Source organism: Dipteris shenzhenensis, chromosome 21, assembly GCF_047967505.1.
Source record: "Dipteris shenzhenensis isolate YYH24624 ecotype China chromosome 21, Dip_SZ_1.0, whole genome shotgun sequence".
Lineage (NCBI taxonomy): Eukaryota > Viridiplantae > Streptophyta > Polypodiopsida > Gleicheniales > Dipteridaceae > Dipteris > Dipteris shenzhenensis.
This window is the reverse complement of record NC_141616.1, coordinates 19,102,730-19,120,468: the sequence shown is the minus strand read 5'-3', so window position 1 is coordinate 19,120,468 and position 17,739 is coordinate 19,102,730. Positions and strand designations below refer to the sequence as shown.

General features: G+C 43.6%; 1 protein-coding gene across 1 annotated transcript; it reads left to right on the top strand.

Moving 5' to 3' along the window:
- The first annotated feature begins 14,865 nt into the window (after positions 1-14,865).
- Positions 14,866-17,298, top strand: LOC147888594 (cytochrome P450 CYP72A616-like). Its single transcript, XM_087392748.1, has 5 exons — positions 14,866-15,218; positions 15,393-15,607; positions 15,683-15,933; positions 16,035-16,431; positions 16,608-17,298. Exons 1-5 carry the CDS (start codon positions 14,939-14,941, stop codon positions 17,040-17,042), a joined length of 1,578 nt encoding a protein of 525 aa, XP_087248874.1. The 5' UTR covers positions 14,866-14,938; the 3' UTR covers positions 17,043-17,298.
- Positions 17,299-17,739: the final 441 nt, after the last annotated feature.

Genomic DNA, 17,739 nt, shown 5'->3' with positions numbered 1-17,739 from the left:
TGCGCGCCGCATCTCTGCATCCGTAGGAAGACGACCCATCGCAGCTTGCTGTGGATCCAATTTACGAGAGTTAGAGTTAGCTAAAGTGCATGTAATATGTAAGTAAAACAAATAGAACAATACATTAAATGGAAAGAAGTAAACTTACCACGGTTGCCTCGAACGCATACCGTCCGCCTGCACCAAAGTGCGAAGTACCTACAACATCCAGCCGTGTCTTCGCAGCCCTCCTCTGACCCTCGAACATTTCAGGATGGTCCCTATGTTGCTTCTTGAAGTACTTCCAATCAGCTTTGTCTGCCCAGCTGGGTTTAGCCAACCCCTTTGTAATGGAAGTACGCATGGTTGATCTGCGATGCTTTAGGACCAAACCCATGCGCTCGAGCATATAACTGTTATTAAACTCCACATTTGGCGGATTAGGATATCTTTGTTTTAACTCATCGATCACCGCCTGCTTCTTTTGGCCATCTTGATACCGCCAATCGATATTTATGCCGCTCTTGAAGTGATGACTCATCAACCGCCTCATGGCGGCCATCACTGCTTTGCCCTTTTTGTCTTCTATTATCTCTCCGGCAGATGTGATTTGATAGGAGAGATCCCCTGATGAGTAAGGGGGACTGACGGTAGCAGAGTCTGAAGGAGTGGAAGCTGCGCGACCGCTTCCGGATCGAGGAGTAGCTGTGGGAGTAGGAGAGGGAAAGGGACCTGACTAATACTGTGTCTCCGGACCAAGTGGAGACCTAAAGGAGCGTGAGTGTGCTGACTCGTCTACATCTCCTGAGTCAGCACAACATGAGCCGCCCATCCTACTCTTGCTTCCCTTGCGGGAGGCATGCGCAGGTGATGATCCCGCGGTCGAAGGGGCGCGAGGGGATGGCTGGGCTGTACGTCCACCCGTCGGTGTAGGGGAAGGAATTGCGGAGGTCCTCTGAGAGAGCAGAGAGAAGAATCTCGCTGCCTCCTCATCGCTCATCTGCGCTACAAACTCGTCGGGAGTCCCAACAAAGCCATGCGCGGCTAGCAAAGGAGTCCCCTGAGGGGTAGTCGCAGTGCTACGTGGAAGAGGGGTCGGACCAGGGGTAGTCACAGTGCTAGGACCGAGAGGAGTCGGACCAGGGGTAGTCCTCAGGGTAGTCGCCTGAGAGGAATCAAAGTCCTCTGGAGCATATAGATCGTGAGCTCTCCTCCTGCGAGGCTATCCGTACTCGTCCGATGAGCGACGTGATCCCATGTCTAACATAGACACAAACACGAAAACAGAAAACAAATAAACAAACATGAGCATTCTCATAGGCATAGGCATAGGCAAGAAGAAAGAAGAGGGAAAGGAAAGAAGAGGGAAAGGAAAGAGGGAAAGAAGAGGGAAAGATAAGAGGGAAAGAAGATGTAAAGGAAAGAAAAGAATGAGAATGAGGAAATAGAGAATGAGAGAAAGGGAAAGAGATGAGGGAAAATAGAGAATGAGAGAAGGGGGAAATGAGAGAAGGGGGAAATAGAGTGGGAAATAGAGAATGAGCTTATGCAGAAATAGAGAATGAGCTTATGCTTCTCTCATTCTCTATTTCCGCATAAGTTCATGCATAAGCATGAGCTTATGCGGAAACTTAAGCATAAGCTCATGCACATGCATGAGCATAAGCATGAGAAGGATGAGTTTCCGCATGCTTATGCTCATGCAGAAAAAGAGAAGGAGCTTATGCAGAAAAAGAGAAGGAGAGAAGCATCTCTCATTCTCTATTTCCGCATAAGCTCCTTCTCTTTTTCCGCATGAGCTTATGCTTATGCTCATGGGTGAGCATGAGCTTATGCTCATGTTTCCGCATATGCGAAAATAGAGGAGGAGAGAAGCATAAGCTTCTCTCATTCTCTATTTCCACATATGCTCACGCAAAAGAGAAAGAGAAAGAGCTTATGCGGAAAAAGAGAATGAGATCCGCATATGCTTCTCTCATTCTCTATTTCCGCATAAGCTCTTGCGGAAACTTCCGCATAAGCTCATGCTCATGAATGAGCATAAGCATGAGCATAAGCATGAGCTTATGCATAAGCATAAGCATAAGCTCATGCTTATGCTCATGCAGAAATAGAGAAGGAGCTTATGCAGAAAAAGAGAAGGAGCTTATGCGGAATAAGAGAAGGAGCTCATGCGGAAACTTGCGGAAACTTGCATGAGCATAAGCATTAGCTTATGCTTATGCTTATGCTTATGCTTGCGGAAACTTGCGGAAACTTGCGGAAACTTGCGCATAAGCTCATGCTCATGCATGAGCATAAGCATGAGCTTATGCTTATGCTTATGCTTGCGGAAACTTGCGCATAAGCTCTTGCGGAAACTTGCGCATAAGCTCATGCTCATGCATGAGCATAAGCATGAGCTTATGCTTATGCTTATGCTCATGCGAAAATAGAGAAGGAGCTTATGCGGAAAAAGAGAAGGAGCTTATGTGGAATAAGAGAAGGAGCTCATGCGGAAACTTGCGGAAACTTGCGGAAACTTGCATGAGCATAAGCATGAGCTTATGCGGAAACTTGCGGAAACTTGCGCAAACTTGCGGAAACTTGCGCATAAGCTCTTGCGGAAACTTGCGGAAACTTGTGCATAAGCTCATGCTCAAACTTGCGCATAAGCTCTTGCGCAAACTTGCGCATAAGCTCTTGCAGAAACTTGCGCATAAGCTCTTGCGGAAACTTGCGCATAAGCTCATGCTCATGCATGAGCATAAGCATGAGCTTATGCTTATGCTTATGCTTATGCTTGCGGAAACTTGCGGAAACTTGCGGAAACTTGCGGAAACTCATGCTTATGCTCATGCGGAAATAGAGAAGGAGCTTATGCGGAAAAAGAGAAGGAGCTTATGCGGAATAAGAGAAGGAGCTCATGCGGAAACTTGCGGAAACTTGAAGGAAACTTGCGGAATGAGAGAAGGAGCTTATGCGGAAAAAGAGAATGAGAGAAGCATATGCTTCTCTCATTCTCTATTTCCGCATAAGCTTATGCGGAAACTTACGCATAAGCTCATGCTCATGAATGAGCATAAGCATGAGCTTATGCTTATGCTTATGCATAAGCATAAGCATAAGCTCATGCTTATGCTCATGCGGAAATAGAGAAGGAGCTTATGCGGAATGAGAAAAGGAGCTTATGCGGAAAAAGAGAATGAGAGAAGCACAAGCTTCTCTCATTCTCTATTTCCGCACAAGCTTAATCGGAAACTTATGCATAAGCTCAATCGGAAACTTACGCATAAGCTCATGCTCATGAATGAGCATAAGCTCATGCTTATGCTCATGCGGAAATAGAGAAGGAGCTTATGCGGAATGAGAGAAGGAGCTTATGCGGAAAAAGAGAATGAGAGAAGCATAAGCTTCTCTCATTCTCTATTTCCGCATAAGCTTATGCGGAAACTTACGCATAAGCTCATGCTCATGAATGAGCATAAGCATGAGCTTATGCTTATGCTTATGCATAAGCATAAGCATAAGCTCATGCTTATGCTCATGCGGAAATAGAGAAGGAGCTTATGCGGAATGAGAGAAGGAGCTTATGCGGAAAAAGAGAATGAGAGAAGCATATGCTTCTCTCATTCTCTATTTCCGCATAAGCTCTTGCGGAAACTTACGCATAAGCTCATGCTCATGAATGAGCATAAGCATAAGCATAAGCTCATGCTTATGCTCATGCGGAAATAGAGAAGGAGCTTATGCGGAATGAGAGAAGGAGCTTATGCGGAAAAAGAGAATGAGAGAAGCATAAGCTTCTCTCATTCTCTATTTCCGCATAAGCTTATGCGGAAACTTACGCATAAGCTCATGCTCATGAATGAGCATAAGCATGAGCTTATGCTCATGCGAAAATAGAGAAGGAGCTTATGCGGAATGAGAGAAGGAGCTTATGCGGAAACTTACGCATAAGCTCATGCTCATGAATGAGCATAAGCATGAGCTTATGCTTATGCTTATGCATAAGCATAAGCATAAGCTCATGCTTATGGTCATGCGGAAAAAGAGAATGAGAGAAGCTTATGCGAATGAGAGAAGGGGGAAATAGAGAAGGGGGAATGAGAGAAGCATAAGCATAAGAGAATAAGAGGGATGCGGAAATAGAGAATAAGGGGGAAAGGAAAGAGAGAAGGGAAAAGAGAGAGGGGGAAAGAGAGAATAAGAGAAGAGGGAAAAAAGAGAAGGGGGAAAATGAGAAAAAGAGAAGGGGGAAGAGAGGGTTCCTACGCCCATCACTGTAGCTAGCGCTTAAGGCGCTAGCTGCAGGCCAATGCAAATAACAAAAAGCTTAAATGGAAAGAAGAGGAAGCACTTACCTGTAAAAGTATGTCCCGCTCGGTGTAGTGGACTGGGCCCACAAAAGAGAGACTATGTCCCGCTCGGTGTAGTGGACTGGCCCTACAAAAGAGAGAAAACAACCCATTTTTTCAAATAAGATGTTAGTGGAAAGAGGAGATCACAAAAGCAACTTCTTGAAAGGAGACAAGGAAAGAGAAGATTGAGGAGACAAGGAAAGGAGGAGATTGAGGAGAAGAGAAGGAAGAGAAGGAAGAGAAATACAGGAAGAAGAGGTGAGTTTCTTTCTTTCTTTCTTGAAATTTCGTTTTTTGTTTGAATCCTTTCTAATCAAGCATGAAAACTAGTTTAAAACTTTAGCAATACAAGTAGAAACACTCACAAAACCAAAGCTAACAAACAAACAACCTACATTGTTGAAAGAAACTCACCTTTTGAAGAACTTTCTTTCTGGAAACCAAAGAGGGAAAAAGGAGAGAGAGGGTGCACAAGAGGTAGGAGGAGGGTGAGGAGTGGGAAATAGGGTAGGAGGTTGCTTGGAATAGATGGGAGGTCAGTGAAAATAGGTGGGAGGAGATTTTGGAGAGCTTACTTGAGAGATTAGGAAAGCTTTGAGCAAAACGCCGCGGGTTTCGGCGTTTCGGGTTTTAACCCACAGCGTCGCTATATAGCGACGCTTATTCGTCGCTATATAGCGACGTTTTTAATTGAAAACGTTGCTATATAGCGATGCTTTCAATTAAAATCGTCGCTATATAGCGACGGAACAGAGCGTCGCTATATAGCGACGCTTACTATTTATTTTTTAATGAGGCCTCTTGTGACTCAAACATGCTATGCCTATAATTGTCAATATCTCCTCTTACTACATAGCCTTACTATATAGGATTTTTTGTTTCAATCCTTACTATATAGCGATGTCATTCTTTTTATATAGCCTCAAGAGAAGCTCAAATTAAACATGCTATGCTCATAATTGTGTACATCTCCTCTTCATGCTTATGTTTTGGTTTTATAAGTGTAGATGGAAGGGACGAGTGGAAGCTCATCCGATGATGCGCCAACGCCCGGGAGCACGAAGTGGCTTACGGAGAGGTTATATTGTCATTGCACTCATTGCAAGCGAGAAGTACGACATCAACATCGTATTATCATGCGCCACTTGCGGATGTATGGGGAGGAGCCGGAACCAGTACCCCCCGTTGGTGTTGCACATGTTGATGGATCATCGGTAAGTCAAAGCTATTTAAGTTCACAATCTTATTGTATACCCGGAATTAGAAGATCTTCTATTTACACGAATGAGCTTATGACAGGATGACGAGGGTGACGAGGGTACACATATACCTTCTCACTTTCAACAAGACTATAGTCTCCCAGATGACGACGAGGGTATGGTCGACATGATCTCGGGGGGGTCACTCATCATATGTAACCCTATCATGTGAGTTCAACAGAAGGATTTTTTTTATTTCTAAAATTTACAGAAATAAATATACATAAGGGACTATTTAAAATAGTTTTGGAAAAAATTTACAGATTTGTATAGAAAAGGGGTATATTTTATTAATGAAATTTTTTACAGATAAGGGATTTTAAATATAGGCCTTGAACGCACGTGATATAGAGGGTTTATACATAGTGACCCCCCCGAGGACATGATGGATTCCATTTTTAGGGGCACTACATCCCACGTACACGTGATGTAGAGTCTGAGGTGAAAATGCGAGAGTTGCAATCAACACAATTGTACGAGGGTGCCAGGATGTCTAAACTACGTGCTTGTCTCTCAATCTTGAATCTACAAGTACAGTATGGGTAGTCGGATACAAGTGTCTCGGCCTTAATGAGGTTAGCCCTTGCATTAATTTGATTGACTCATTATTTGGATATTGTTTGTTTTGAGAATCATCATTTGGATAGTGTCTTTGTCATAGGTTGCTCCAAAAGATGTTGCCTGCACCAAATACCATGCCCGCATCAAGAGATGAAGCGAAAAAGATGCTAACAATGGTGGGTATGGATTATGATACCATCCATGCTTGCCGTAATGATTGTATTCTCTTTCGTCGTGAGCATGGAGATTTGGCTAGTTGTCCAAAGTGTGGGGAACAACGATATAGAGATGACTTGCAGGGTGAGAGGATACCGGTAAAGGTCTTAAGACACTTTCCCATCATTGCAAGAATACAACACATGTTTCGATGCAAATCCATAGCGGAGTTGATGACATGGCATGCATCTCATCGGTCCACTGATCACACATTGAGGATTCCCGCAGATTGTGCGGCTTGGAAGCACATAGATAATCAGTGGCCGGACTTTGCGAGAGAGCCACGCAACTTACATCTTGGGCTAGCCATGGACGGCGTGAATCCTTTCGGGTTACGCTCGACATCTTGGTCGACATGGCCCATAGTCGTGGTGAATTACAATATCCCACCATGGCTAACAATAAAAAAGGGACACCTCATGCTTGCACTACTTGTGCCAGGAAAGTACAAGGCAAGAAACATGGACGTGTACATGGCACCTTTGATAGAGGAGTTACAGATATTATGGAGAGGAGTGCAGGTCTTTGATATTTCCAGAGCTCCTAGGCATACCAATGATATTTCCGTCAGGGGTATCTTGATGTGGACCATGCATGACTACCCAGGATATGGAGAGTGCGCAGGTACGTGGTTATGTCTTTACATGTACAATGAGGGATTATGCTTTTTTTACTCTCTTTTGCACGCATGTCTTGTACTAACATATTCATGCACGCGTGCAGGGCTTGCTACAAGTGGGTACCATGCTTGTCCTGTTTGTGGACCCGCTCTGAAATCGCTTGCACGCTACTCCAAACACATGAGGAAAAATGTTTATGAAGGTCATGCTCGATACCTTCCGCTCGACCATCTCGCACGTGGAGGTCAGCTTGATCCACCACCATCATATTTAAAAGCAAGTGATTGGATTCAAGCTTGGAGGGAGAATGGAGAGGAACCTCCTCTTCGTATGAAGAGGCTATCGATCTTTCACGAGCTTCCTTATTGGGGTCAGTTACAAATCAATCATCTCTTGGATCCCATGCATATCTTTAAGAATGTGGGGGCTACCATTTGGGCACACTTGGTTGGTTCCAAGGACTCGAGAGGAGTGCGAGAAGACTTGCGTGCTATGAATAGGATGTCTCGTTTGTGGCCCCAAGTGCATGCTTCAGGAAAAGTTGTCCTCCCGAAAGCAACGTGGATCCTCTCTACGAGGGAGGAGGCAGCGATCAAGGCAGACATTGCCTCTTTTCAAACACCGACAGGGTACATGCGTTGCTTGAAAGGAGCATTTTCAAAGGACAATAAGCTTAGTGGCCTCAAGTCCCATGATTGGCACAAGGTCTTACAGGTATTCTAAGTAGAATTAGTGTACCGATAATAGTGATGCATTAGCGTAATTATTATTATGTTATATTGTTGACATGATTTCATTGTTGCTTTGATAGTTCATCCTTCCAATTACAATAAAAGGGTGCTTACAAGAAGATGTTAGAAATGCTATATTCAAGATCTGTGGTATTGTGAGGTATGCTTACTATCAATTCGCATTATCTATTTTCTTCATGGACATGTGAAATAGGTGGATATCTCAAATATCTTACATATGCATGGACATGTGAAATAGGTGGATATCTCAAAAAGAGATCTCTATATCGAGCATCGAGAAGGCTAGGGTGGAATCCATCGAAGCCGTATGCTTGCTTGAGAAGCACTTTCCCTCAAGCATTATGACAACTCAAGTCCACTTGCTTGTGCACATAGTTGATGAGGTGGCTATAGCAGGTAGTACCGTTCATAATCGATGGATGTTTTTTCTCGAGCGGTTTATGAAAACTTTAAAGGGGTTTGTAAGACAAAGAGCAAGACCAGAAGCAAGCATGGCAGAGGGATGGCTTGTGCAAGAGTCATTAGTATATATCACAGAGTTTCTTGCATCCACGGATCCTGATATGCCGCAAGCTTGGCACAACAAGGATGATGATCGCATCATTGGCGAGGTCCCCCAAGGAAAAGGGATTGAAAGAAAGATGAGCGAAGAGCAAATGGAGAAATTCAATAAGTTTTGTATCCTCAATAGCCCTGAGATGCAGAAGTGGATTGAGAGATATGAAGTGGCCAAAGCAGAAAGAATAAATGCAAGGACGAGATTCAGAGTAATGTACAGGCGATCACAACCATATCCACGAGATCTGGCTCTTCTCCCTACTCACATGTCACTTGATTGGCTACAACTAGCTATACGTAAAGCCGAACGTGATGGAGAGACAATAAACGAGCGCGAGCGGGAGTTATCATCTGGATGTATGGTGCATGTAAGTTTCTTATCTCTTGATGTAATTAAGTAATTATTTGTGGCAATATATGCTATAAAATAGGTGCATCTTCATTGTTTTAATGATGCTCTTTTACAGTACAAAAAGTACAGTGCATTATGGTCATATGGACGACATTTTTGCATAGAACGCATCGATTCAAAGAGAGTCACGTATGATTGTGGAGTCATGGCTAACTTCACACAAGATAGCCGAGCAAGTGCGTCGGATACCAATCTTCTCTCCTCACAGTTGGATTATTGTGGAACCATACGCGACATCTATGAAATTGATTTCAGACGATTTACTATTTTCATTCTTGATGTAAAATGGTTTAGAACTACTTACAACGGTCCCCATGCAACTGTGAGAAAAGATGGTAGCGGTCTCTTTGCAATAGACTCCACCAAACATTGGACCGATGAAAGTGATACTTTTGTTCTTCCCGAGCACTGTGAGCAGGTGCATACTAATGATTTAATTAGTCGAAGCTTTCATTTTTTAAGTCCATTGATATATATATAATTGACAACATTTGGCACGTGATTTTTCATCTTCAATATAGGTGGTTTTTCATCCGGATCGTTCTGATCCAAGATGGTGGTACGTGATCCAAGTTGCACCACGAAGTAAGCAGATTTTTGAAGATCGAGATGTGGATATGGAGATGCCACTACCAAATCCGGATCCAATTGATGAATCTAGTGAAGAAGATGTAGATCACCATATGAGGCAAGAGGAAGATGCGCATAATGACATCGCACAGGAGGAGGATGGAGATCACGATATTGACGAGGAAGACAACAATCGTCAAGATCAATCACCACACTTAAGCTTAATTGAAGAAGATGATCAAATACTTTTAGGTGAACGTACGATGCTAGAGTACGATGATGATATAGGAGATCAACTCGGTATAGAGTTGGAGATAGACTTGCTTGGCGCCTTAGACTTGGCTCAAGATGAAACAGTTGATGTAAATGCTCTTATTTAATTTGATTTTTCTCATCTCAAACTTGGACATGAATATATGAGCTTCAAAGGCTTGATGTACATGCTCTCATTTTTTAATTCTCTATGAGCTCAAACATGTATGAAAATTTAAAAAAAATTTTCATTGGAAGAAAATAAATTTTAAGGCTAAAAAAAAAAAAAAACCTCTCTGTAAAACGTCGCTATAAGTTAGTGTCTCAGTGTCGCTATATAGCGACCTTTAAAAGTCGCTATATAGCGACTTTTACTAACGTCGCTATATAGCGACTTTTGAAAGTCGCTATATAGCGACTTTTACTAACGTCGCTATATAGCGACGCTTATTAAAAGTCGCTATATAGCGACGATTTATGACACCCGATTTTTATACCGACGATTAACGCTAAGCGGGCGCTAATCGTCGGTACGTAAACGTCGCAATAGGATGCGTGTGTAGTAGTGAAGGGAGAAGAAGAGGTTTCATACATACAAGAGGGAGCGGAAGCTCCAAGACTACTCATAGAGAGAGAATGAACTAGAGAGAGATGGACTCAAGAGTCCACATAAGAGAATATCTACAAGAGGGAGAGAAGGCTCATGGAAGAGGCTTGAGGAGACTAGAGCTATAGCAACATGAGACCTAATGGTGGAAGAGATGTTGAACAAGGGAGAGGAGGGCTCCTTTTATAGAGATTTTGTCACCCTCCTTCACCCATTTACAATTGCTACCTATAGATTCCTTTCCCCATCAATCGCATAAGCCCGTATGTCACCATCCATGTCCTTTTTGGCCACTCTTTCCAGTGTCCCATCAAAAGATGCTCAAGATTCTTAAAATATTGAGAAAGTCAAGAGTCTCTACACATGGAGCCCATAGGGACCCTCTATTTTCCACATGTCCACATCCTCCTTATTTCACATAGAAATTCTAGAAGGATTCCTCTTGACTCCACACTCCTCCACATTCCTTCCACATGCTTAGCATGTGGCCTCTCTTATATTATTGAAACACATGGACATGAGCCCACCTCTTTATATGACTCACTCTTCCTATTTTCTAAAAACCCTATAATATCCCATACACAAATAACTCGTGTGTCGAGCTATGCAGTGTTCAAAACAAATAGATTGTGTCTCATTATTATCCTAGTACACCTTCATGATGTCAGGAAAATTTTTAGCGAGAGCGTGGGACCGCGCAACATTCAAATATTCACCCAGAAGTGCATCGCATCGTGGCCCCAAAATGGCCCCGTAAATAGTTTTGCGATTGGCTACACCCAAGCAAACGTTGACTCAAAAACTTTCGTCTAATCTCTATTCTCCCCTCTTCTCTCCCATTTTTTTATCACTTCCATTCATTCATACATTTCTATTCTCTTCTTAGAAACCAAAGGTGGGACCTGATTCTTCTTGGAAGGAGTACAAAGTAAGGGTGCTCTATCATTTTTGCCTCTTTCTCTACCTTATTAGAGTGTAGAGAATGAACAAGTTAAGGAAAACAAACACATAATTTCAATATAATGAAGTGATTTCACTTTAAATGTTGTCTCTTTATTACGTTTTTGTCTCACAGTTCGTCTATATGTTTGTTGCAAAAGTATAGAGGAGGAGTAGGTAGAGGTGGATGATATGAGCCCCATAAAATTTTTTTGACATTTGATTCTTATTTGGAACTACTGTGTTTTTGAATTATTTGAGGTAGGCAGCAGAGAGGGGAGAGAGAGAGAGAGAGAGAAGTAATCTATATATTTTGAAATAATATTTTGTTTGTTTGTGTGAGGGTGTAGGTTAAAGGAGAGAGGGGGAGGGAGATAGAACAGTGAGGGAGATAAAGAGAGGGGAGCGATAGAGAGAGAGCCCGAGGGGGGGGGGAGAGAGAGGGGAGAGGGAAAAAGAGAGAGAGAGAGAGAGGATTGCGACTATGTTTGTTTATGGGTGAAATGAGAGAGTAAGAGAGATATTGTTAATCATATGAAACAGACGAGGACTATGGAGATGGAAAATGATAGATATCGAGGTAAGTTACAATCTATTATATAGAAGAGCATCAAAGATGACTGTGGGGAATGGATTCCTCAGCTCTATCAAAAATATTCATGGATAACAATGCAACCCACCAAATGTGGGTGCTATAAAGTGGCTCAGAAGGATGCAATGGACATATCCAAACATTGGAAGGGGGAAAAAATGGACTTTGAGATGTCTCCCATTAGCGAAATAGTAACATGAGTATATATTCAATACATCTTTACCCACGTAGACATATATGTGCATCCACATGTAGGCCTTCCATATCGCAGCCCAATTGTAAGTGTACTATTGTCATGCTTCGAATTATTTGCATTTGTTTGGTGTCTATCTTATGTCTTGCATTTGTTTTATGGATTTGAATCCATCTACTTATAAAGAGTGGAGTCTGCAACATGCATTACTAGGGTGTTGCATGTCCTCCATGTTGAGATCAGGAGTCTTCATCAGTATGAAGGTGTCACACCATCAAAATTGAAGAAGGACGGGGCCTTGTTTTATGACTCAATGTTCATAGTTATGGATCAATAAGGCTAGTATCAAAGATTACAATCGCTTCCCTTGCCTTCTTTTGACAGTCCAGAGTGGCCACTCCCAAGCATAGAGATCAATGAATCATATAGAAATAGGATGTTCAATGATGTAATAAATGCTACGCGGCCAACTACTAGTGGAAGAAATGCTAGGCTGAGCTGGTTTCTTCCATCCCATATTTTGTTTATTTCTTTGCTGGTTGTAGGCAATTGAGAAAATTAAATATAACATGTACTTGCAAGAGCTTAGAGCACGACTGGCTATCTGAATTATTTAACAATGGATGGGCAACAAGAACATGTCATAGTGAAGACTTGATACAATGTCAACTGAACACTCAGAGATGTGACATTTCTATAAGCACGTCTCATAATTCTTGTTTGTATAAACAATGAAATGTTACAAGATAGTATGTATTGATAGATTCCAATTTTTGTAGGTATATCATTAGTAGGCAAAATCTTTGTATGTCTTTCACATACAAAAGGTTTAGATGGAGAAATTTGCAATGGGAAGCAGTAGATGATGATTTGTGTGATGGGACTCACAGTCCCATTGTTGAAGTATTTATTTCTTGGCAAGGACAGACTGATGTAATGTTGGGATTGGAAGAGACATGGACCATGCGGTTCATCAGAGAAGAAATGCAGTTGGCAACATCAAGCCCTCCCCAAAACTACTATTTTTGACTTGACAATCTCAAAGTTAGATATATGGATGAGACAAACATCCTTTGTAAAAATTGTTGTCCACCATATACTCTTGAAATAATCTCGACATGGTGGTAGGAGTTCATATTTTTTGTCTTAGAGATTTGAGATCAAGTGTTTGGATCCTCATGCTTCAAAAAAAACACTTGGCCATGAGGCGTTGTTAGATGTACTAATTGGAACTAATAATACAAGAAATGTTTCTTTCATTGTGTTAAATCATTTAAACCTTTGAATGGATGGCTTTCAATGGTGTATGAAGGAAATTTTTATAAATCTTTGTAATTTTAAATATGTGCGGATGTTTGTGTATGTGCATTATGTGTATAGACAGGAAGGGGTTCATAAACACAAGGATAGGAAGAGAGGAAGAGAGACATAAAGAGAGGGAGAGGGAGAGGGAGAGGGAGAGGGAGAGGGAGATGCAGAGGGAGAGAGGGAGAGGAAGACAGAGAGGAAGAGGGAAATAGGGATGTAGGAAGAGAGGGAGAGGGAGAGGGAGAGGGAGAGATGGAAATGGGCGGTGGGGAGAGGGAGAGAGGGAGAGAAAGGGGTTGATAAAGATAGGGAGAAAAAGAGAGTGCGAGAGGCAAAGAGGGAGAGGGAGAGGGAGAGATGGAGATAGACAAAGAGGGAGAGGGAGAGAGGGAGAGGGAGAGGGAGACAGAAAGAGAGGGAGAGAGAGAGAGAGAGAGAGAGGGAGAGAGGGAGAGAGGGAGAGGAAGGGGTTCATAAATACTTGGAGGGAAAGGGAGGGAGAGAGATAGAAAGAGATGGAAAGGGGGAAAGGGAGAGGAAGAGGGAGAGGGAGAGATGGAGACAGACAGAGAGGGAGAGGGGGATCGCCACCTAGGGCATACATTATGTGTGTAGTGTGATTACTTTTCTCAAGGAATTGAAATCAAACCCTGGTTCAATACAAATGTATGAGTGTTGAAGTGCTATATGAGAATTAGTGTGGTTCATGGGTGTTCTCAATGATACCAATCAACCTTAGGATTTGCTGCTCAAAATTTTTGTGGTGCAAGAATGATAAAGCAAGCTCTCTCTCTCTCTCTCTCTCTCTCCCCCCCCCTCCCTCCCCCTTGCCCCCTCTTCCCCAATTACCACAATGCATGACCTTCATTCTTGAAGACTTGTGTGAATATTTCACTAAGGGATGCAATGCGAGTTGAATAACCAATAGGCCCCCCAATGAAAAAGAATTAAAAGATGTATTGAAAAAAATGTTGTTCATAAAAGAAATTAATAAGAGAAGTTTAAATGTGGTACTCAAAGAGGTCACGGGTGACATCACCTTACATTCCAATAATACTTCACAAGGTCAAAAGGAGTGTCACAATTTCAAGTAATAAAGAAGCCTTACATCATTCTACTATGTGAATTTCAAGATGTTTACACACTAGCATGCGCAAGGGCAAGGTTGCTCACCCAAAGACTGCACACGGTGCGGATTCATTTATTGCTTGGGCGGTAGCCATAGTGTGTAAACGTCCTTAGGGCTGAGAGAACCATTCTTGTAGATTAAAAGCCTCCAACTTTTACTCCCATGTTTCAAAAGGTGTGAGGGCGTGTTCTAGCACCTCTTGCATGCAGATTCATTTATTGCTTGGGCGGCAGCCATAGTGTGTAAACGCCCTTAGGGCCGAGAGAACCATTCTTGTAGAGTAAAAGCCTCCAACTCTAGCTCCCGTGTTTAAAGTGAGAGGGCGTGTTCGTGTTTCAAAAAGTGAGAGGGCGTGTTCTAGAACCTCAGGGGAATCCATTCGCTGAAGCTAAGATCCTGCCTACTGGGATTCAACACGTGGGAGAAAAGGCGTCTGGTACTAGATTCTCTCTATGAAAGCTTCCAACTGAGCTAACCATGCCTATTGGCTACAAAGTGCGTCGTCGTGTTTTAGCTCTGTCATTTTACTTCCATCTTGTCTTCTCAACGCATCGTAATCAGAGAGTGTGAGTCTGAGACACACACACACACACACAAAAAGTGCGCGCACCCTTCGTGGGATCATACGAGATCACACACACTGCTTTCGTTATGGCCGGCTTGCTGCCTCCGATGATCACAGCACTGTTACTGGCCTTCACACTACTAGTATGGAGGCCGCTTTTGTCCTTGTGCTTGAAGGTCCTTGAAACGAAGCGAGCCCTTGAAGCTCAGGGGTTCAAAGGCCTGCCTTATCGTTTCTTTCGCGGAAACGTTCCAAATATGGCTGCTTTGCGCGAACAAGCTCGCAGATCTCCCATGCCTGAGCTATCTCACGACATTGTACCACGCGTTCTCCCCCATTACTTCTCGTGGTCACAGAAGTTTCTTGGTAATTAGTCGCTTTATGAGAAGCTGGACGTACATTGTTTGATAGCGTCTTCCGCCAAACGCTCAATTTCATCTCTCTTTCCTTTAGTATTTCCAGTGTTATGCTGCTGTGTGTGTCTAGCTGTAAGGCCGTTCGTTGACGCAAAATGGAAAATGAATTTTCTTCTGTATATAGGCACCCCGTTTTTCTTTTGGTTTGGTTCTCAAGCGCGAGTATATGTGACAAAGCCGGAGCACGCTCGGAAAGTTTTGCTTGGGCATAACCGCAAACTAGAACGAAGGCCTGATAACAAAGACTTGACTGGCAACGGGCTAGTGAATCTCGAAGGAGAATTATGGGCTCAACACAGGCGGATAGTGAACCCAGCCTTCCATCTGGACAAGCTGAAGGTGCGTGAACGATAAAGCTCTGCTCCTGCTGACTGGTTGCGCGCAACCGAGGACTAATAATCCGATCGGCTGCAGGCTATGACGCCGACTATGGCGACTTGCACGACCTCTATGTTGGATAGGTGGGCAGCCGACATTGAACAAGAAGCGTCAGGGCGCAAGGAAATCGATGTGCATGAGGAGTTTACCAATCTAACGGCAGACGTCATTTCACACACGGCCTTCGGCAGCAGCTACGCAGAATGCAAGCGGGTAGTTGCGATACAACACGAGCAACAGATTCTTGTCGACAAGGCTGCGCGGAGCGTATATATTCCAGGATTAAGGTATATCATTTTATTCGCCCTGAATCATGTTGAAGTCGGTACTGACTGCGGGTATTTCTCGAAATGGGTGGTCGCTGAATGTTTCCAAACTATATGTACAGATTCATCCCGACCTCAACGAATCGTTACCGGTGGAGTCTAGATCGCCAAATCCAAACCATACTGCGGAAAATGATATCTAGTCGCATGGCCGCAGCCAAAGCGGGCCGTTCAAACAACTTCTCCGGAAACGATCTGTTGGGATTGATGTTGGCTGCCAACAAGAAGGATGTGAAAGGGGACCAGAGGAAGATGAACTCAACCATGAGCGTTGCGGACTTGGTGGACGAATGCAAGACGTTCTATTTCGCAGGCCACGAGACGACATCTACATTGCTAACATGGACGCTCATGGCGTTGGGCACGCACACGGAGTGGCAGGAGCGAGCGAGGACAGAGGTTCTTGCAGTGTGCGGAAAGGACGAGCCCAAGGCAGACTCGCTCAATAGTCTAAAAATTGTGAGGAGCTTCTGTCTTTTCTCTCTCTCTTTCTCTCTCTCTCTCTCTCTCTCTCTTGTTCAAGCCAGTCCCTCACGGTTTTAATCCCAAAACGGATCGCATTTGTAACAGGGTCAACTTGATGGGATGCATACTTTTTCCTGATATTGAAGGGTTGTGTTGGGTTGATGGCTCAGGTTGGGATGGTGCTGAATGAGGTGCTGCGGCTTTACCCGCCAGCTACAGAGCTGTCGAGGAAGGCAAGCAACAAGGAGCTGAAGTTAAGCGAGGACGTCGTCATACCCAAGGGGGCAGTGGCGGTGGTGCCGATCATAGCGTTGCATCACGATGCCAAGTATTGGGGGCCTGACGCCAACGAGTTCAACCCACAACGATTCAGCGAGGGCATCGCCAAGGCTGCCAGCAACCCCTCGGCGTTCATGCCTTTTGGGATGGGTCCGCGCATCTGCGTTGGGCAGACATTCGCGCTGCTGGAAGCCAAGCTTGTGCTGTCCCTCCTCCTCCAGCGCTTCTCCTTCCATGTCGCATCCGCCTACGCACATGCGCCCACCGTTGTCGTCACGTTGCAGCCCCAGCATGGCATGCAGATTGTCTTCCAAAAGCTGCAGTAGCATGATCTGCTCACGGAGGACGGACCTCCTTTGTCCCGTTTGATATGTATTCAAGTCACGCTTATGAAAGTTCGTCGTATAAATAGAATAGCTATGAATGGGCAAATAGAATAGCTATGAATGGGCAGGTAGGGGGCAGGTAGGAACATGTAACAGCTCATTGAGCGCCGCTAATGGAGATCTTCATTAGACTCTCCTTCCTCCTTTCAGATCTGTTTCAGAGCTTTATAACCTGATAAACGAGATGTTATGAAGAGCTCGATCACGCCCTTGGTCCTGATATTTATTGGCAATTGAGTGTACAGCCAAAGGAAACTAATTTATTCGCAATCTGAATATACATGCAAAGGCAATTAATCTATCTTTTTCATTAGAATGTCCTTCCTCCTTTCAGATCTGTTTCAGAGCTTTACTACCTGATAAACGACATGTTATGAAGAGCTCGATCACGCTCTCGGTCCTTGGATTTATTGGCAATCGAATGTACAACCAAAGGCAACTAATTTATTCGCAATCGGAATGTACATGGCCACAATGAATTTTAATCGGACATTAGTATTAATCGAAATGGCACAATGCCCGATTAACCTATGTGATGGGAGACGAATTAAGGAGGAAGTCGATTAACCTATGCGATGCACGAATTAGTGGAGAATTCTAGAACATAGTTCCAGCTGCCGCCATGCGCGAATATATA